The 21,968-nt window shown below is 44.6% G+C and overlaps 1 protein-coding gene across 1 annotated transcript in view; it reads left to right on the top strand.

Moving 5' to 3' along the window:
* Positions 1-21,576, top strand: part of LOC111977605 (actin filament-associated protein 1-like) — a 127,110-nt gene extending 105,534 nt beyond the window's left edge. The window contains exons 4-8 of the mRNA XM_070448187.1: positions 13,596-13,704; positions 14,556-14,776; positions 15,177-15,356; positions 21,224-21,413; positions 21,566-21,576. Of these exons, the coding sequence (XP_070304288.1) occupies positions 13,596-13,704; positions 14,556-14,776; positions 15,177-15,356; positions 21,224-21,413; positions 21,566-21,576 (711 nt within the window). The remainder of the gene's footprint in view (positions 1-13,595; positions 13,705-14,555; positions 14,777-15,176; positions 15,357-21,223; positions 21,414-21,565) is intronic.
* Positions 21,577-21,968: the final 392 nt, after the last annotated feature.

Below are 21,968 nucleotides of genomic sequence, written 5' to 3'. Positions count from 1 at the left end.
CACAACACCAACGCAAACCCACAACACCAACACGCAAACCACAAACCAACGCAAAAACCACAACACCAACGCCAAACCACAACACCAACGCAAACCACAAACCACCAAACACACAAACCACAAACACCAACGCAAACCACAACACCAACACGCCAAACCACAACACCAACGCAAACCACAACACAACCAACACACACAAACCAACGAACACCAACGCAAAACCACAGACACCAACGCAAACCACAACACAACCAACCACAAACCACAACACCAACAAACCACAACACCAACCCAAACACACAACACCAACCCAAACCACAAACAAAATCCGGCGTTTGTTGTTTTCGAGGTCGAGATGTGAAGTGCCGTATTTTGCCTGCAGAGCTTATTGTTCAATTGTCAAGATCGAACTCTTTCGTTCTTACTTATTTTCTTAATTTCTCTGCCTTTTACAGTCTTGAAGTCTAGAAGTTTCCACTCGCTCAGCTGTCTTTTATTCTCTTGTCCTCCCTTGGTGCAGTTGGGAGTTTTCGTGCGGTTAGAAGGGGTGGGGGAGCGGTTGTGGATTTAGTGGGCCTGTGGTCTTGCCAGAAAATGAGTTCACACACAAGCAGTGTTTCCCAGAGAAATGTGATAAGGTTCTGGGGTCGAGCCCACGTCTTTGAGTTAGTTATAGATGAGAGAGAGGAAAGGGAGTATATAGATGGAGAAAGGGAGGGAAGATGGGGGTGAGGACAGAGAGGGAGGTAGATTGGGTGGGAGAGAGGGAGGTAGATTGGTGGGAGAGAGGGATGAGGATGAGAGAGGGAGTGTAGATGGGGGATAGAGAGGAGGGTAGATGAGGGAGAGAGGCAGAGGTAGATGGAGGGAGAGAGGCAGGTAGATGAGGGAGAGAGGGAGGGTAGATGAGGAGAGAGAGGGAGCGCGTTAGATGGGAGAAGACGGGGGAGCTAGAATGCGACGAGGACGAAGGGTAGAGTAGATGGGGGAGAGGGGGGGGATCATGGGGCGAGAGAGGAGGTGCTAGAGCGGGTCGACAACGGCGGGAAGTTACGCAACCTCCTCGCCACACACCATCCGCACACGACCACAAACAGGGTCCGCAGCCCTCCAACACCGGTAGTCTCGGCCACAATATCCGGGCTGCAGGGCGGTAATCACAGAAACTAACCACGCGTTTCACGCAACCGAAAGACCATCCCTAGGGCGAACCTTCCCTGAGGATTGCCCTGTAGAATACAAATTGCTGGCAAGATTCCTCTCTCTTGCTTTGGCTCCCACATAATTAAGTACCCGGTCTTCTTGATTTAGCTGAGCACAGTTGCATAACCATCAAAGGGATTAATCAAGATTAAACGTCGTCAATTCAAAGTATCTTTGTAAGCTCATCGGCGTGGGGCTTGGCGGGAATAACACACCTTTTAATAGGCGGTAAAACAGCTATATAGACTGCCAACAGGACGGACCCAAAATTTGAAACCTTGATCGGAAACCGCCCACACATATCCGATACTGGAGTTTTCTCTGAGTTTAGTGTACACTCGGTGACGGAAAACACTCTTGATCATAGTTCAAATACGGCTCCTAAACCTAACTTAGAAGCTGAGGACAGATATTTATTTTTCTGTCTTGTTTTCTTTTTTTCTTTTTTTTTTTTTCGTTTTTTTTTTATTTTTTTCCTTCTTTTTTTTTTTTTCTTTTTCTTTTTTTTTTTTTTTTTTGTGTTTTTTTTTTTTTTCTTTTTCGTGCCCAACCCACCTCTACCAGCGCGTCCGGTCTTGGTCGTGATTTTAGCAGGACAACTACAAAAGCCCATGCCAATATTCTACACATCACTAATACCAGTCCTCATGAACTCTTACTCCATAAAGGCTAAGAAGATCTATAGATCTGGTGGACAACAAATAAATGCTAACGTGGTGATATGTCTGCGTAGCCATTGATCACAATGCTGGCTTCTGATAATGCCTCATGCAAAATGGTAACAATCACTAGTTGCACGCAGTCGGAAGGCGTTCTACCATTACACTCTAGGTTGGAGAACACTCAGTCATTAAAACTCGTTTTCAACCCTCCCACACAAATTTCGCGTATGAACGAGGTTATAGTGTGTTGGCAAGTCCCGGTAGGAAATCTACTTTTGTCGTGCCATGCACACACGCGTCATTTTCCAGAAATATGTTACAGACAGTATTACTGTCCACATTAAATCACTGATCAAATTCCCAGTGTGGCTAAGAAGATTACACTACACTAAGTGACCTGTCTGCTCTTGAAAAGGCCTTAGCCAAATTCCAGGAACTAAATTATTCCATGAACTTTAGAAGCTTCTGAGCGTTGGCCCTAATTGGAAAGCATACTACTCTGAGTAAATTGGAGGTGAGTATCTGTGGATGTCATTTTCAGCTGTATTTCAACCTCGAGTGGCCACTTCTGCTATGACATCATGGGGAAAATCAAAAGAAATCCAGAGGATCGTACTTTTGGAGAAATCCTCCTCTGTCTGTGAGGAAACAAAACAAGACATCATGTTTGGCCATAAATGGACCATTGTATATGTTTGGGCATGTGAAAAAGGGGGATGGCTTGCAAGCCGAAGAACACCATCCCAAAACCGATGAAGCATGGGGTCTAGGCATCATGTGTTCAGGGTGCCATTGCTCGCCAGAGGGGCACTGGTGCACTTCAACAAATAGATTGCATCACGAGGATGGGTACACAAATTATTGCCCCATTGACGCAACTTCCTCCAAAGACATTCCCGTCAGGAAGTAAGCCTTGGGTACTTCCAAATGGACCAATCGACACCAAGCACTACTTCCAAATGTGGAAATGGCTAATGGACAAACAACAGTGAAGGGTATTTGCCAGTTGGGCCATCACAACCCTGACCTAACACTCCCTATAGACACAATATTTGTGGGCAAACTGTGAAAAAGCGTGTGTGAGGCAAGGAGGCCTACTATTACCTGACTCAGCTGTACACCAGCTCTGTCAGGAGCCGAATGGGCCAACATTCACACAACTCCTTAGTGCGGTAAGCTTGCTCTGGGAAGGACCTACCCGAAATGTTGACCCAAGTTAAACAATTAAATGCCCAATGTTTACCAAAACTAATTGAGCATGATGTAACACTCTTTTGACCCACTGGGAAGTGGTGATGACCACCAGAAACTAGGTCAGTGAGAGCGGGTGAAATAAATCCTCCCTCTCTACAAATTATTCTAGACACCCCCCCCCCCCCACCCCCCCCCCCCCCCACCCCCCCCCCCCTTTTCACGTTTTAAAATAAAGGCTCGATCCTAACTGACCTAAAACAGGGACTTTTACTAGGATTAAAATTCCAGGAAATTGTAAAAACAGTTTTAAATGTATTTTTGCTAAGGTAGTACGTTAAAACTTACAGTCCTCATCTGAATATATACCTGAAACCGAGGTACAGTTGGCCAAAATGACGAAACCGTTTGGTAACGCCACACTCGTGATATGCACCTTTTCTATGAGTCATATAGTTCACCAAGCTCCGCGAACGGCCTCAAAAAAACGATTCATCCGGGAGTTAAGAATAGGGTTCTAAACCGAGAAATTATAGGAACTGGACCTTTAGAAGGCCAACTCCCACCTCCCAGGTCGTGTCCAAAAGGACCATCAGGATGTCACAGTGCATCTTCATAGCCTATGGCATGTTTTATAGTTTTTGCAACCAACAATTATGCGCCATTTCCATTGCCTCACCATACTGTATATTGACAATGCTGCAGTAGGAAGTGGGCTCATTCTAACTATCTTAAAAGATGAATGCGCTAACTCCTGTCATAGGAGCATCTCGACCTGAATGACTAAAATGCAGCAAATTGTAAATGTTTGCCATGACACATCTCATAAATCTGTATTGATATATAATTTTTTAAACAGCTTGATAGTTTTTATTGAAATAAAATAAATCTCAAAAAACCATTAAAAAGATCTGCACCGCTCCATGGCGGCTTATGCGTGAGAACGTACATGGCTTGAATGCAATGCAATTTTGTTAACAAGTGCAAAACAATTATCCTGTGCAAATTGTTCTATGCTCTGGATAAAACATTTAATATTGGACCTGACTACGCCAGCAGGTCTTAACAGGAGTGGACAAAGTCTCGGCAGTTCTCTTTGAGTATTGGCTTTTATTCAGCTCCGCCACTGAAAGTTTTGATGCTGGGTTAAAACCATCATAGTCTAAGTTAGCTTCGATCTGATATATACACCCCACGGGTAGCAATTATCGTGCTTGTACTGTAACTTATTTAGACCATAGCAAAGACAGATTGTTTCGTTTCTATTAGACGCCGTAAATCATGCCAAAAAAATAACCGACAATCTCTAATCTGCCTATTGAACAAAGAATACCATACATATACTCACATGAAGCGAAGATAAAAACCGCCTAAACACTCGGTTAACCATGTTTTCTATTTCCTTGATTCTTAAAGCGATGTTTGAAGTGTCCTATGCAATACATTTCCTAGCACCTAGTTTTATTGAGACGGTCCAGCCATAATGGTAGACTTTTAGTCAAGGATTCCAGCAGGAGGATCAGCATCCAAAGGCCTAGATAGCCGGCCTGCCCCGCCTTTTCTCTCATCGTAAACTGACTTTTTGAATTCTGGCCCTTCCAGCGCAGGTCATTCATCTATAATTCAGGCCACGCTATTAGTGGCAGCACCCTAATCGCAGGGGCGGCGATTCTAGGTTACGGAATTATGAGCGAGCGCGTGACCCACAGGACAATGTACGAGATCGTTGGCCATCTTGATTCACAACCACAAGGTTCAACCTTATACAACGGCGGCATCTAAGGCTACATATAAGCACTACGCAACACGTGTATGGCCGAGAAACAGCCAAAATCATCCAACAAAGCCAACCTGGCCAGACAACACCCTACGCGATCTCGAATGCCACGCCGTCAGCGACAATGAAGCCAAGCCATGGACCTCCTGCAGAACTGTGGTTGGGATGTTGCCAAACTATCAAACTTATCAGACTCTAAAAAATCTATAGATTGAATCAGATCTACTCAGCGAGGAGGCGCTGAGTGTAGCACAATGATCGTCCTTTCGATTGTTCGGCACCATCGCGGCAGACCGTAGAGGCTCGGAAGGGCCACACCGAGTCAGTAGGCTTAGCTCGATAGAAGGGTATAGGCACTCATTAAGTCTGTACACACAGTTGCTTTTTAATGCGTGTGGTTACACGAAAGCTAGTATTGAAAAACCTACCTCGCAGTTGTGAATCGCACTAAGCCCGTAATACGGGCGTTTCTCTAGCCGTCACGCGCTACGGGCCAATAGGCTCCTGTGACACAATAACGTGCCATTAGGATCACTAGGCCCGCAACTGACATGGATTTATACAACACACCTCCAGTGCGGTCAATGCTAGATGATGACCCCAACAGGCAGACACGAGAGAGCACTTTGTCTATAGTAAGGTAGCCGCGGGTCGGATGCTCGTTTCCCTACGTTGGTGGTCGAATACTAGCAAGCACAAGTGCAAAGGTATGCAATCGCATTGGGCCAGCAGTCGCTGCTAACTGGTTCACAATTGAATTCATCGCGTGTTTGTGGAAATCATAGTAACTTCACCTTGGACAGAAATTGCTTGAACGACATTAGTATAAGCGTTTGATCCGAGCTTAACGTAATCCTACACGCTTATAGAACTCAAATACGATTAAAAGACTCGTACGTTTTTTATAAATTCCCGAGCGAGATGAAGAAAGCGTGGAGCGCATGACGATATCTAACTGATCCAATATGCTCCTACACTCACGGATTAAACAAAGACCACAATCCATTCCACTGTTTAAGGATTCTTAGGTGTCGAGTTAGAATGGTGATTCATAGGCGCACCTTCGGTATGCCTCTTTGAAGATGACGGATAGGCGAAATGTCAATCACAGGGCTGGAACTAGATGTCGTGTAGAGGAGAGCAGAGAATGACTTTACTTTCACCTGCGTATATTTCTCTTTGCATCACATTCCCAGTAGGCCGTTCAAACAGGTTGTGCACATGTACACTCAAGTATAGAATTATTTCATGAGACTAACGATTGCATTTAAAACTTGTTTAACGTATGGAGCTGACATCAAACCACTTTTCGATAGGAAGGCGGTTCTGTATCGTAACTATTTAGCTTTTAAAGCGTTCCACAATTTATTCTTTTTACCATCAAACGCCCCTAAATCTAGTTGTTCCAGATTAATATAACGTGGTACAGAATGTTTATACGGTAAGTCAATACTAGTTTCCCAATAAATTGTTCCGGCTCCAAGAGCGCCCCTCATCGCCTTCCAGTCAGGCCTGTGACCCCCACGCTATTCGCCTACAGCGTCTGAGTTGTGACTAGCGCAAGCGAGCGTGTGAGTGTATAAAGGCTACTGTGCATCGTTACTGGCGCAGGTTAAGGTTGGATAATAGTTGGTCCACCAATCCCATGCCTCGCCAAACACTACGCATTTTCAGTTGTCTGCTGACTGGCCGCGCTCACACATTAATTCCGGGTCTAGTAAGGAATGTTGTGCAGGATGTAGAAAGGAGATTGAGGATCCTTCGGATTGTCTTCCGATCAGACTGGTGGCGTGTGAGAGGATGTGGGTGAGAAAGCGGAGGTAGGGATGGGGAAGTATGAGTGTAGATGGAGAGAGAGAGAGGGGGAAGATAAATGAGTGTAGATGGAGAGAGAGAGGGGGGGAAGATAAATGAGTGTAGATGGAGAGAGGGGGGAGATAAATGAGTGTAGATGGAGAGAGAGAGAGGGGGAAGATAAATGAGTGTAGATGGAGAGATTATTGAAAAAGGCAGGAAGGGTTTGAAGAGTCTGTTGACGCATCCGTCACAATCTGTCTTTTGAATGGGCTACGTCTCAATCCACCCCATCCGCCGATGTCAGGCTTTCTATGTCAGGCTTCCGTGGAAGATGGCCGAGCTAAAGTGGTGTAAATCGGCCTTCGTCCAAACGGTTTGGCTTACAAACTAATATGACCACTCTATGGAAAGATGAGACTCTCACGAATAGGATTTGCTCTACGACCCCCAAAAGCCCCACGGGACTCGTCTGAAGTCAATACCAGCCGATGTGCCAACTTCTGTCTGTAGCGTCCAAAACGTTTTGGCTAAAAACTAATATGACCCCCACAAGTGTCACGGGACTCGTCTGAAGGTAACCCGGTACCCATTTAAAAAAATGAATGCAAGTACACTACATGGCCAAAAGTATGTGGACACCTGCTTGTTGAACATCTCATTCCAAAATCATGGGCATTAATATGGAGTTTGTCCCCCTGTTGCTACTATAACAGCCTCCATTCTTCTGGGAAGGCTTTCCACTAGAAGTTGGAACATTGCTGCAGGGACTTGCTTCCATTTGCTTCGGGCACTGATGTTGGGCGATTAGGCCTGGCTCGCAGTCGGCGTTCCAATTCATCCCAAAGGTGTTCGATGGGGTTGAGGTCAGGGTTCTGTGATGTCCAGTCAAGTTCTTCCACACCGATCTCGACAAACCATTTCTGTATGGACCTCGCTTTGTGCGTAGGGGCATTGTCATGCTGAAACAGGAAAGGGCCTTCTGTAAACTGTTACCACAAAGTTAGTAGCACAGAATCATCTATAATGTAATTGTATGCTGTAGCGTTAGGATTTCCCTTCACTCGAACAATGAAAAACAGCCCCAGACCATTATTCCTCCTCCACCAAACTTTACAGTTGGCACTATGCATTCTGGCAGGTAGGATTCTCCTGGCATCCGCCAAACCGATATTCATCCATTGGGACTGCCAGATGGTGAAGCGTGATTCATCGCTCCAGAGAACATGTTTCCACTGCTCCAGAGTCCAATGGCGGCGAGCTCTACACCACTCCAGCCGACGCTTGGCATTGCCTATGGCGATCTTAGACTTGTGTGTGGCTGCTCGGCCATGGAAACCCATTTCATGAAGCTCCCGACGAACAGTTCTTGTGCTGACGTTGCTTCCAGAGGCAGTTTGGAACTCGGTAGTGAGTGTGGCAACCGAGGACAGACGATTGTTACGTTTCCACTTCACAATAACAGCACTTACAGTTGACCGGGGCAGCTCTAGTAGGGCAGAAATTTGACCAACTGACTTGTTGGAAAGGACACATCCTATGACAGTGCCACGCTGAATGTCACTGAGCTCTTCAATAAGGTATTCGGTAAGCTATTGCCAATGTTTGTCTATGGAGAATGCATGGTTGTGTGCTCGATTGTATACGCCTGTCAACAACAGGTGTGGCTGAAATAGCCGAATTTACTAATTTGAAGGCGTGTCCACATACTTTTGTATATATAGTGTATGTAGGTCGTTTTTTGCCAACAAAAATAAGCGGTTAAAACAATATATCTCCTAGGTATAGGACAGACACTTAAAATCCTTATTCCTTTTCAACTTGTTTTAGACTGTCTGTTTTATGAAGGTGTTATTCATTGCGTTTCTATGGGCTATAGTAGTAAAGTCATTATTTTATCAAATCATTTAGGTCTATATGTTAGCTTAGAAGATCGCCCCCCTTTTAGAGGTTAAAGACACGGGCTAATGGGAAGTTATGCAGATAGACTGAAGAAGCATTATGGTGATTAATCTGTGTTTATCATTAACGGTTAGTGTTTGTCAGTTTGCGGTTTGGCTGGGCCTAGTCAGAGTGGCTGAGAGTTGGGGCTGCAGACTGCTTGCTAATAGTTCTCTTTCACCCTGGTCATCGAGCTAAATGGACTGTGGCTACTAGAATGCAGGCCCAATACATAGCATCATTCAGTTATAGCAGTATGTTAGTCTGTATTTCAGAACTCAGCATTTTAGTTTATTCAGCTACCATTTCCCTTTTGGCCAGTAAGTGTAGTTTCATCGTATTGATTTTGCATTCAGCTTTCCCCGATCTAGAAGGATGCATACGGTGTTACTGCTAGTAGTAATCTGGTCCAGTCCTGCAGGATGTGTGTCAAGGTTAATCTTGACCTTTTGGGAGTATTGCTCCACATCCCAAATCCACTGTGTATCGTTCAGTATAAATGCTTTGATCATGACACAGTGACACATCATTTCTGACATAGCTCTGCACTGTAAAACAACACACAGAAATGGTTTTATCGCTCCTCCCTTTTATGAACAGGCACATATTTCCATGTTGCCTTTACCGCCTTTGTGGCTTAGCCGCGAGCAACGTCCCGTAGCACTGGCGTTTCACACTTGTGGTAGATTTTCCCCTAAAAATGACAGCTGCAAAATACAATTAGAGCGGACTTTTCCATGAGAAGAAACAGGGGGGTGGACGGCTTTATCGGAGGTAATAGATGTAACTGCTTGTTGTTGGCGCGAGAGGTTGTTGTCATGGTTACAGCAGGTTGTCAAGTGGACCTTTTATAGGACGGGCTTCCAGGCGACATGATGCCGATAATGGGGCCTCAGTTTTTACCTGAGCATGTGACCTGGCTAGGGAAACCCTGGTCACCTGACCAGGTAGGACTCATGGCCTTAGATATAAAGCCTAGTGAAGAGCAGGTGGGATTGGAGTCAACCAGGATTATACATAGTGAACAGTAGGATTTATTAACAGACTAAACACACAAAGAGAACCTGAGAGTGTTAACAACACCCCAAAGAGAACCTGAGAGTGTTAACAACACCCCAAAGAGAACCGGAGAGTGTTAACAACACCCCAAAGAGAACCGGAGAGTGTTAACAACACCCCAAAGAGAACCGGAGAGTGTTAACAACACCCCAAAGAGAACCTGAGAGTGTTAACAACACCCCAAAGAGAACCTCCGAGAATGTTAACACCCCAAAGAGAACCTCCGAGAGTGTTAACACTCCAAAGAGAACCTCCGAGAGTGTTAACACCCCAAAGAGAACCTGAGAGTGTTAACAACACCCCAAAGAGAACCTGAGAGTGTTAACAACACCCCAAAGAGAACCTGAGAGTGTTTACAACACCCCAAAGAGAACCTGAGTGTTTACAACACCCCAAAGAGAACCTGAGTGTTTACAACACCCCAAAGAGAACCTGAGTGTTTACAACACCCCAAAGAGAACCTCAGAGAGTGTTTACAACACCCCAAACAGAACCTCAGAGAGTGTTTACAACACCCCAAAGAGAACCTCAGAGAGTGTTAACACCCCAAAGAGAACCTGAGAGTGTTAACAACACCAAAGAAGAATGAGAGTGTTAAACAAACCCGAAAGAGACCTGAGGTGTTAAACACCCCAAAGAACCTGAGATGTGTTAACAACACCCCAAAGAGATGAGAGTGTTAACAACCCCAAATAGAACCTGAGAGTGTTAACAACCAAAGAGAACCTGAGAGTGTTAACAACACCCCAAAGAGAACCTGAGAGTGTTAACAACACCCAAAGAGAACCTGAGAAGTGTTTACAACACCCCAAAGAGAACCTGAGAGTGTTACAACACCCCAAAGAGAACCTGAGTGTTTACAACACCCAAAGAGAACTGAGTGTTACAACACCCAAAGAGACCTGAGTGTTTAACAACACCCAAACAGAACTCAAGAGTGTTTACAACACCCCAAAGAGAACCTCAGAGAGTGTTTAACACCCAAAGAGAACCTGAGAGTGTTAACAACACCCCAAAGAGAACCTCAGGGGAGTGTTAAACACCCCAAAGAGAACCTCTGAGAGTGTTAACACCCCAAAGAGCCCCGAGAGTTGTTAACACCCAAAGAGAACTCCGAGAGTGTTAACACCCAAAGAGAAGAACTCTGAGAGTGTTAACCACCCAAAGAGAACCTCGAGAGTGTTAACCCCCAAAGAGAACCTCTGAGAGTGTTAACACCCCAAAGAGAACCTCTGAGAGTGTCAGCAACGCCCAAAGAGAACTCGAGAGTGTTAACACCCCAAAGAGAACTCTGAGAGTGTTTACACCAAAGAGAACCTCTGAGAGTGTTAACCACCCAAAGATAACCTCTGAGAGTGTTTACATACACCAAACAGAGAACTCCGAGAGTGTTAACAACACCCCAAGAGAACTCCGAGAGTGTTAACACCCAAGAGACTCGAGATGTTACAACTCCAAAGAGAACCTCGAGAGTGTTAACACCCAAAGAGAACCTGAGAGTGTTAACAACACCCCAAAGAGAACCTGAGTAGTGTTAACACACCCAAAGAGAACTGAAGTGTTTACAACCACCAAAGAGAACTGAGTGTTTACAACACACCCAAAGAGAACCTGGTGTTTAACAAACCAAGAGACCTGAGTTACAACACCCAAAGAGAACTCAGAGAGTGTTTACAACACCCAAACAGAACCTCAGAGATGTTTACAAACCCCAAAGAGAACTCAGAGAGTGTTAAACACCCAAAGAGAACCTGAGAGTGTTAACAACACCCAAAGAGAACTCAGGAGTGTTAACACCCCAAAGAGAACCTCTGAGAGTTGTTAACACCCAAAGAGAACCTCTGAGAGTGTTAACACCCCAAAGAGAACACTCCGAGAGTGTTACACCCCAAAGAGCACTCTGAGAGTGTTAACACCCAAAGAGAACTCCGGAGAGTGTTAACACCCCAAAGAGAACCTCTGAGGTGTTAACACCCCAAAGAGAACCTCTGAGAGTGTTTAGCAACCCCCAAAGAGAACCTCCGAGAGTGTTAACAACACCCCAAGAGAACCTCTGAGAGTGTTCAGCAACGCCCAAAGAGACTCTGAGAGTGTTACACCCCAAAGAGAACTCTGAGAGTGTTTACACCCCAAAGAGAACCTCTGAGAGTGTTAAACCCCAAAGAGAACCTCTGAGAGTGTTAACACCCAAAGATAACCTCTGAGAGTGTTTCAACACAAAGAGAACTCCGAGGTGTTAACACCCAAAGAGAACCTCCGAGAGTGTTAACACCCCAAAGAGAACCTCCGAGAGTGTTAAACTCCAAGAGAAACCTCGAGAGTGTTAACACCCAAAGAGAGAACCTCCGAGAGTGTTAACACCCAAAGAGAACTCGAGAGTGTTAACACCCAAAGAGAACCTCCGAGAGTGTTAACACCCAAAGAGACCTACGAGAGTGTTAACACCCAAAGAGAACCTCCGAGAGTGTTAACACCCAAAGAGAACCTCAGAGAGTGTTAACACTAAAGAGAACCTGCAGGAGTGTTAACCCCCAAAGAGAACCTCCGAGAGTGTTAACACCCCAAAGAGACTCGAGAGTGTTACACCTCAAAGAGAACCTCAGAGATGTTAACACCCCAAGAGAACCTCCGAGAGTGTTAACACACCCAAGAGAACCTCGAGAGTGTTAACACATCCAAAGGAACCTCGAGAGTTGTTAACACCCCAAAGAGAACCTCGAGGTGTTAACACCAAAAGAGAACTCGAGAGTGTTAACAACCCAAAGAGAACCTCAGAGAGTGTTTAACACCCCAAAGAGAACTCCAGGAGTGTTAACACCCCAAAGAGAACCTCAGGAGGTGTTAACAACACCCCAAAGAGAACCTCAGAGAGTGTTAACAACACCCCAAAGAGAACCTCAGGGAGTGTTAACAACACCCAAAGAGAACCTCAGAGAGTGTTAAAAAACCGGTCCAAAGAGAACCTCAGAGAGTGTTAACAACACCCCAAAGAGAACCTCAGGGAGTGTTAACACCCCAAAGATCCATAAGAAGCTATTTTCCAACCCAAGTTATCGCTCTCCAGCAGATAACTCTCTTTGTATCCTCTCTCTTTCTGGGTGAAAACCAGCTCTGGGAACGCTCAAATCACTGCATTGAATGTCAACGGAGAAGATATTTATTTCCATGCGCTTGGAGAGATTATGAGATAAACATTTTATTGCCGCAATTATGTTATTTTAAGAGCTGAACGCAAAGACCCCAGTGCGTAGTAGCGCCGGCCAAGATGCATCACGTCAGTGAGGTAGTTTATCCTCACGCCCTAGCTAGCTAAGTGGACTAGAGTAAACAACCACAAATAAGTGTTATTTTCCATCCCACTCCTTCTCTTTAACTTCTGTCTCTCTCTCTCGCTCATCTCCTAAGTGGAAAAGCATCACTTCTTAGTGAAAAGTCTTTACATGTTGATGACCTGTGTAACACTGAAGTGTAACACTTCAAAGCCAATCACTAGTTAACTCAGCGGATAACTAAATTAATGACTTCCTCCCATTGTCTTACGTAGAGATAAGACGGCCACCATATTTACGGGGGTCAGAATAGCTACTTCCTGTGGTTTTGCGCTGCCGTAACACTCGTATCGCCCTCACTGTGGTACTCTCCCATAGACCACAGTGAAACGTAACAGATGCCTCTCTGTTTATCACACTACTTACTGTACAAGCTAACGTCTCTCTCTATCTTTCTCTGTGTGTGTGTGTGTGTGTGTGTGTGTGTGTGTGTGTGTGTGTGTGTGTGTGTGTGTGTGTTGTGTGGGAGAATGTGTTTGAGGTAGATGTGAGCACACTACTGTACAGGGCTTATGTCTCTTTATCTCTCTCTCTCTATCTGTGTGTGTGTGTGTGTGTGTGTGAGGTGGAATGTGTTCGAGGTAGATGTGAGCACACTACTGTACAAGCTAACCCAGTGCCTCTCTCTCTCCCATCCAGCCTCCAGACAACGGGCCTCCTCCTCTCCCCAGCTGCTCTCTCCCAGAGGGATACTATGAAGAGGCCGTCCCCCTCAGTCCTGGAAAAGCCCCAGAATACATCACTTCCAGTGAGTTTACAAAATATAGGCACACACACAGTGGACTAGACACACACACACACACCACACACACACCACCCCACACAACACCACACACACAACACACACACACACAATGAAAACCTCACACATGAATGTGAATAACAACACACACACACAATGAAACCTCACACATGTGAATTAAACACACACACACACACACAATGAAACCTCACACATGTGAATTAAACAACCCACACACACACACAACACACACACACACACACACACACACCACCACAGTCTTGTACAGCTAACCTTGTGGGGGACATACAATTCAGTCCCATTCAAAATCCTATTTTTCCCTAACCCCTAACCCTAACCCTAAATCCTAACCCGTACTCTTACCCTAACCCTTAACTTAACCCTAACCCTAACCCAAAAACCTAAACTTTATCCAACCCTAAACCTAACCCTAGCTCCTAACCCTAACCCTACAACTAACCTAGCTCCTAACCTTAATATTTAACTTATTCTAACCCTAATACTAATTCTAACCTTAACCCTAAACCCCTAGAAATAGCATTTGACCTTGTGGGGACTAACAAAATGTCCCCAGCTGGCAATTTTTACTTTGTTTACTATTCTTGTAGGACTTCTGGTCCCCACAAGAATAGTTTAAACACGTCCACCACACACCACACACACACACACACACACACACACACACACACACACACACACACACACACACTGAAACCACACATTTAGACCCCCCCCCCCCCCCCCCCTCCCCCAGTGAGGACTGAAACACACATTTACTCAGGACACATATAACCACTCAATATCTAACACATTCTACCTGCTCGTCTATCACTCAGACTATGATTCTGACCAGATGAGCAGTTCGTATGAGTCGTATGACGAGGAGGAGGAGGATGGGAAGGGGAACAGAGGGAAGAAGATGCGTCACCAGTGGCCTAGCGAGGAGGCCTCCATGGACCTGGTCAAGGACGCGCGCATCTGTGCCTTCCTGCTGCGCAAGAAACGCTTCGGCCAGTGGACCAAGCTGCTCTGTGTCATCAAGGACAACAAGCTGCTGGTACGGACACATGATACAGAGACACGCACTGTCAGCATCACATACAAGAACACACACACACACTCTCTGTCACCCTCTGTATCGTCTACCCCCTGCAACGTCATAATTCCTCACAGACCATGCTGGTGTGTTGTGGATGACTGCATGTGCTCGTAGAGTGTCAGTTGTCCTTTACCTGTCAAATACTGAAAATTAGCTCAATAAAAAAGTATCAAAAACATGTGCACACACTTGAATAATCACATGCACCCAGAGACGGTCATAGCCATGTGTATTTGAAAGACTTAATCCACCGGTTCTTTGACCTCTTCCTCTCTCCTCGCTCTTCCTCTCTCCTCCATCTCCTCTCTCCCCCCCTCCTCCCTCTCGCTTCCTCTCTCCTCCCTCTCTCTTCCTCTAGTGCTACAAGTCATCTAAAGACCAGACACCCCAGATGGAGCTGCTGTTATCAGGCTGTAGCATCACACATGTCCCCAAGGACGGCAAGAAGAAGAAAGACGAGCTGAAGATTGTCCACCAGGGGGCAGATGCCCTGGTCCTGGCCGTGCAGAGCAAAGAGCAGGCTGAGGAGTGGCTCAAGGTAACACAATAACCTGACACACAGATTATGATGTTACAGCAGTACACTATTGTAGTCCGAGTGGATAACAATAACCCCAGACACCAATTACAATGGTTTTCTATCAGACAATGGTCCCAATGTTACCGCGACACTGTTGTCGACGGAGTGACAGACTAATAGGTGCATTTGAGGATCCCTCATTGTTGACAAGACAATGGCAAGTTGGCTAAATAAGCAGGAACAGACTGGTACTGTGGGGAGAGATCCTCCAGTCCAGGGTACTCTTGGGGGGTGAAAACAGGATGGAGTAAATTCACTGTAAATCCTGGAGGAAGATGCTGGATATTTTTGAGAGAATAAAAAAACGATGAATCTCGTGGTATGCTTGTCCAAAGGTACAGTAGGCCACTGGTTGTTTTTCTTGGGGAGCGACTCCTTTGGTCCTGTATGAACATAAATTCTCTCTTTCTGCCCTAGCGGGCGGAGTCTTCTTCTTGATATTGCGTTAGGGGCCAGAGGGTTATTTTGAACAGGTGTTTCTGATGTCAGGATGTTTGGTTAGTATCTGTGAAACAGTCTCTCTCAGATCTCCCCTCTGTTTCTCTCCCGGAGACCTCAAAGTAAAGCATCCTGCTGACTTCTTTTTCCTTTTCCACTCTGCCCCATATGTCATTCCCATACCATCGCCTTTGAGCTATTCCATTTCAATCACCAGTATGGAAGAGGCCATGGGGGGTTAAATTCAAAGAAACAGACAGACAGACAGACAGACAGACAGACAGACAGACAGACAGACAGACAGACAGACAGACAGACAGACAGACAGACAGACAGACAGACAGAACCATTGTTTATCCTTGTGCAGCTATTTTAAGAGCCCTTCTCCTTCCTCATTTCCCTTTTCCCCGCTCCCGCCAGCGAACTTCCCCAGCCTCCAGTTTACCGAAAGGGCCCTTTGTAACTGAGTTTGGACCCGGCCTTTTTCATACAGCACCTCAATCTGTGAATAACCCAGAGAGAGAGGCCCCGTTAAAAACCGAGCGGTCTGCTATTTCGTCCAGAGCAGACTGCTGATGGAAACAACAGCCAGTCATATTTGCTTTCCCAACCCTATTACGTGTAAATAGTTGGTCCCTATAGGAGCTTTTTTGCAGAAATAAGGGAATTAAAAGGAAACAGTCTATTTTTTGTTCTGATTTGATTACTCCTTCCACATGTTAATTAGATTTGTTTATTGCTTAACAGCACACTAGGGTAGCGCCGAGGTACCTGCTAGCAGCCGCAATGGACTGCGCAAATATACAAACCCAACCAGCGAAGGAATAAAAAAAACACAACATCCGTAATTATCGCTCGAGACGGGACATTGACGCATATTTGGTCAGGTGTCTGAAAACATGCACGATAAAAACACATTGAACCAATAAATGTGAACACGGAATAAACCAATACCCTTCAACCTCACCCCAAACAAACTCTCTGCTTCAGGTGATTAACATCTAACCCAATGAGGCTTGCAATCAGCACGCCCAATTATGTGGCCCGGCTGGCCACGGTTCAACGTACCCCGAAACGGGGGCCTGGACTAGAGGAATTGGATTGAAGGCACATGTGTTCCCCTTGCGTTATTAACTGTACAGTGAGGGAGGAGATATTATTTTGGCCAGCTCAGCATACAATTACGCCTGGGGGTGTTTGCGCACCTCACAGAGCCAAACAGATTAGTGTGGAGTATGTGTTTGGATATTAGGGCTGGACGTGGCCTAGGAGCGCTGGGGAAAAGCTCTCTGTTTCTCTATCGCTTTCTTTGTCTTTATTTCTCTCTCTTCCTTTATCGCGCACTCTTTAACTCTCTCCCTCTCTCGTGCTCTCTCCCTCTCTTTATCTCTCGTTCTCTCTTTCTCTCCTACTCTGTTCCTCCATCCAGAGATGCAGAGCTTCGATAAATAATCACTCTTGAATTTCACATTGAAGAATAAATAATGGAAGTAAAAAATCTTGGTTATCCCACCCTAGTCGGAGGATAAGAATCCAATAACATGTCCAACACGATGTCCCTGTAATGAGTCATGTAAGACTGCGTTAGTAAATAGAGACGGGACTAGAACGGAGCCTTGAGGCACTCCAAAACTAATGTGAAATCCAGACATATAAACGTCCTGTTTATAGAATCAACATGTTGTGTTGCTAAAGACCTGTTTAAGGAATCAACATGTTGTGTTGCTAAAGACCTGTTTAAGGAAGCAACTTTGTTGCTAAGACCTGTTTAAGGAATCAACATGTTGTGTTGCTAAAGACCTGTTTAAGGAATCAACATGTTGTGTTGCTAAAGACCTGTTTAAGGAATCAACATGTTTGTGCTAAAGACCTGTTATGAATCAACATGTTGTGTTGCTAAAGACCTGTTTAAGAATCAACATGTTGTGTTGCTAAAGACCTGTTTAAGAATCAACATGTTGTGTTGCTAAAGACCTGTTTAAGGAATCAACATGTTGTGTTGCTAAAACCTGTTTTAAGGAATCAACATGTTGTGTTGCTAAAGACCTGTTTAAGGAATCAACATGTTGTGTTGGCTAAAGACCTGTTTAAGCGAAATCAACATGTTGTGTTGCTAAAGACCTGTTTATAGAATCAACATGTTGTGTTGCTAAAGACCTGTTTAAGGAATCAACATGTTGTGTTGCTGTTTTCATTTTGTCTTTATGGGATATTGTGATGTCATTATGGGGTATTGTGATGTCATGGTATTGTGATGTCATTGTGGGGTATTGTGATGTCATTATGGGGTATTGTGATGTCATGGTATTGTGATGTCATTATGGGGTATTGTGATGTCATTATGGGGTATTGTGATGTCATGGTATTGTGATGTCATTATGGGGTATTGTGATGTCATTATGGGGTATTGTGTTTAGATTGCTGAGGATTTTTATTATTTAATCCATTTTAGAATATGTGAAAAAGGTGAAAGGATCTGAATAATTTCCAAAGGCACTGCAGATTCAATGGTTGTAAAGATGGGGAGAGGTATGTCCATAGTAATGAGAAGCTCTGCTTTTTTGACACCACAAACCAAAAAGCAAGTCCTGCAGGCTCTAGTTTTGTCTTATCTGGATTATTGTCCAGACATGTGGTCAAGTGCTACAAGGAAAGACCTAGTTAAGCTGCAGCCGGCCCAGAACAGAGCGGCACGTCTTGCTCTTCATTGTAATCATAGGGCTTATATAAATATTATGCATGCCAGTATCTCTTGGCTAAGAGTTCAGGAGAGACTGACTGCATCACTTCTTCATTTTATAAGGAACATTGTGTTGAAAATTCCAAATTGTTGGCATAGTCAAGTTACACACAGCTCTGACACACACACTTACCCTACCAGACATGCCACCAGGGGTCTTTTCACAGTCTCTAAATCCAGAACAAAGTTATAGTGTACAGTATTATATAGAGCCTTTATTGCATGGAACACAGATCCATCTCATATTGCTGAAATGAACAGCTAACCTGGTTTAAAAGAAACCGATAAAGCAACACCTCACAGCACAACGCCTCTCCCCTATTTGACCTAGATAGTTTGTATGTATGTATTGATATGTAGGCTACAGTATGTGTGCCGTTTTTAAATGTATGTAGTTCTGTCCTTGAGCTGTTCATGTCTATTAATGTTCTGTATTGTGTCATGTTTCATGTTCTGTGTGGACCCCAGGAAGAGTAGCTGCTGCTTTTGCAACAGCTAATGGGGATCCTAATATAATCTCTGTTAAGATTCAGTCTCTCTATAACTCACTTTAAGACTCAGTCTCCCTATAATCACTGTTAAGATTCAGTCCCTCTATAATCACTGTTAAGACTCAGTCCTCTATAATCACTGTTAAGACTCAGTCCCTCTATAATCACTGTTAAGATTCCGTCCCTCTATAATCACTGTTAAGCCTCAGTCTCTCTATAATCACTGTTAAGACTCAGTCTCCCTATAATCACTGTTAAGATTCAGTCCCTCTTAATCCTGATAGCTCCTTAATCATTAAGACTCAGCTCCCTATAATCACTGTTAAGACTCAGTCTCCTATAATCACTGTTAAGACTCAGTCTCTCTATAATCACTGTTAAGACTCAGTCTCCCTATAATCACTGGTTAAGCCTCAGTCTCCCTAATCACTGTTAAGACTGCTCTCTATAATCACTGTTAAGACTCAGTCTCCCTATAATCACTGTTAAGACTCAGTCTCTCTATAATCACTTTAAACTCAGTCTCTCTATAATCTCTGTTAAATTCAGTCCCTCTATAATCACTGTTAAGAATTCAGTCTCTCTATAATCACTGTTAAGACTCAGTCTCCTTATAATCACTTTAAGACTCAGCTCCCTATAATCACTGTTAAGACTCAGTCTCTCTATAATCACTGTTAAGCCTCAGTCTCCCTATAATCATGTTAAGACTGTCTCTCTATAATCACTGTTAAGACTCAGTCTCCCTATAATCACTGTATAGACTCATCTCTCTATAATCACTGTTAAAACTCAGTCTCTCTATAATCTCGTTAAGATCAGTCCCTCTATAATCACTGTTAAGATCAGTCTCTCTATAATCACTGTTAAGACTCAGTCTCTCTATAATCCTGTTAAGACTCAGTCTCTCTATAATCACTGTTAAGACTCAGTCTCTCTATAATCACTGTTAAGATTCATCTCCTATAATCACTGTTAAGACTCAGTCTCTCTATAATCACTGTTAAGATTCAGTCTCCCTATAATCACTGTTAAGACTCAGTCTTCTTATAATCACTGTTAAGACTCAGTTCTCTATAATCACTGTTAAGACTCAGTCTCTCTATAATCACCTGTTAAGATTCAGTCTCCCTATAATCACTGTTAAGATTCAGTCTCCCTATAATCACTGTTAAGACTCAGTCTCTCTATAATCACTTGTAAGACTCAGTCTCTCTTAATCACTGTTAAGACTCAGTCTCTCTATATCACTGTTAAATCGTCTCTCTATAATCACTGTTAATATTGTAATACTGTAAATATTATACAGATGGGTATTGGCTGTTTTTGTGGCTGTTTGTTGTGTGTGTGTGTGCGTGTTGTGTGTGTTGTGGGTTGGTGGGTGTGTGTGTGTGTGTGTGTGTGTGGTGTGTGTGTGTGTGTGTGTGTGTGTGTGTGTGTGTGTGTGTGTGTGTGTGTGTGTGTTGTGTAAGCGTGCGTTGTTCCTGACTGCCTGTCTCCACAGTAGTCCCCTAGTCACCCCTGGCTGGTTAGCCTAGCTCAGCATCATCAATCATTCATTCACTGTGTCAATGGTACCCGACTCAATACAGTGGGGGTTCTGGCGTTGACGGGTTGCCAGATTGGAGGTCCTGCCAAGTCATGTGAATCCAAACTGGCAGCCGGTCCACGTCCCCATGCAGAGTGTGGACATCCCTAGATATGTCAGTCACTTTGAATGGGTGTGTTACATGACAGCAGGGCTGTGTCCCAAGTGGCCCCCTATTCCCTATACAGTGCACTACTTTTTACCAGAGCCCTATGGGTCAAGTAGTGTACACTAATCTGTATACCTGTTGCCTTGTTCCTGTCAGTCTTGCCGTCAGTCTTTCTGTCAGTCTTGCTGTCAGTCTTGCTGTGTCAGTCTTTCTGTCAGTCTTGCCGTCAGTCTTGCTGTATGTGCTGTATTCTGTTCTGTGATCCATTGTGTGATCTAATACCTTTAACACAGGGGAGGGGAATGTAGTGTAGGCAACACATTCTGGACTTTAAAGATGTTGACATGGCTTCTTCAAGACGCCAGTCTTGCTGGATGTAACTGCTGCATCGTAACCAGTTGAACATGAACAGTCCTGTCCTAGAATCCTCCTTTGTGTTTGGTCTTCCTCTTCCTCCAGGTGATGAGGGAGGTGTGCAGTAATGGCTGTGACTCAGATGTAGCAGGGTCTCCTGTGCACAAGCCCGACCTGGAGAAGGTAAGGAACACAACACCAGCTCAGGCACATGAACACACACTTACACACACCGGCAAGTCACACACTCTTAAACACTCAAAACGCACAAAAACACTCACATGCATGCACACATGTATACAAACACATCAACATGAAGGTAAGGACACACACACACACACACTGCTACTGTAATTTCTCACCAAGGACGACTGGAGGAGGAGATTTCTATATGTTGCCATAGGGGCCCCCCTCCTCTCCTCTCTCCTCCTCTCTGTGCCCTAATAGCAGCACAATAAGATACCAGGGCAGCACAATAAGATACCAGGGCAGCACAATAAGATACCAGGGCAGCACAATAAGATACCAGGGCAGCACAATAAGATACCAGGGCTGCACAATAAGATACCAGGGCAGCACAATAAGATACCAGGGCAGCAATAGATACCAGGCAGCACAAATGGCATACTGAGCAAGTCCGGGTCGCAGGAACAGTGAAAAGTACCAGGAGCAGCACAATAGGATAGCATGGCTAACAATAGGATACCAGAGGACAGATGGGCACCTAGATACCAGGGCAGACAATAGAGATACATAGGGATCAGGCCAAATAAGATACAGGCAGCACAAAGCTACCAGGCAGCACAACTAGGATACCAGGTGAACCAAAGATTACGGGCTGAACATAGGT

Source organism: Salvelinus sp. IW2-2015, linkage group LG18 (assembly GCF_002910315.2).
Source record: "Salvelinus sp. IW2-2015 linkage group LG18, ASM291031v2, whole genome shotgun sequence".
Taxonomy (NCBI): domain Eukaryota; kingdom Metazoa; phylum Chordata; class Actinopteri; order Salmoniformes; family Salmonidae; genus Salvelinus; species Salvelinus sp. IW2-2015.
The sequence above is the reverse complement of the archived record's forward strand: the minus strand, read 5'-3'. Positions and strand labels throughout refer to the sequence as shown.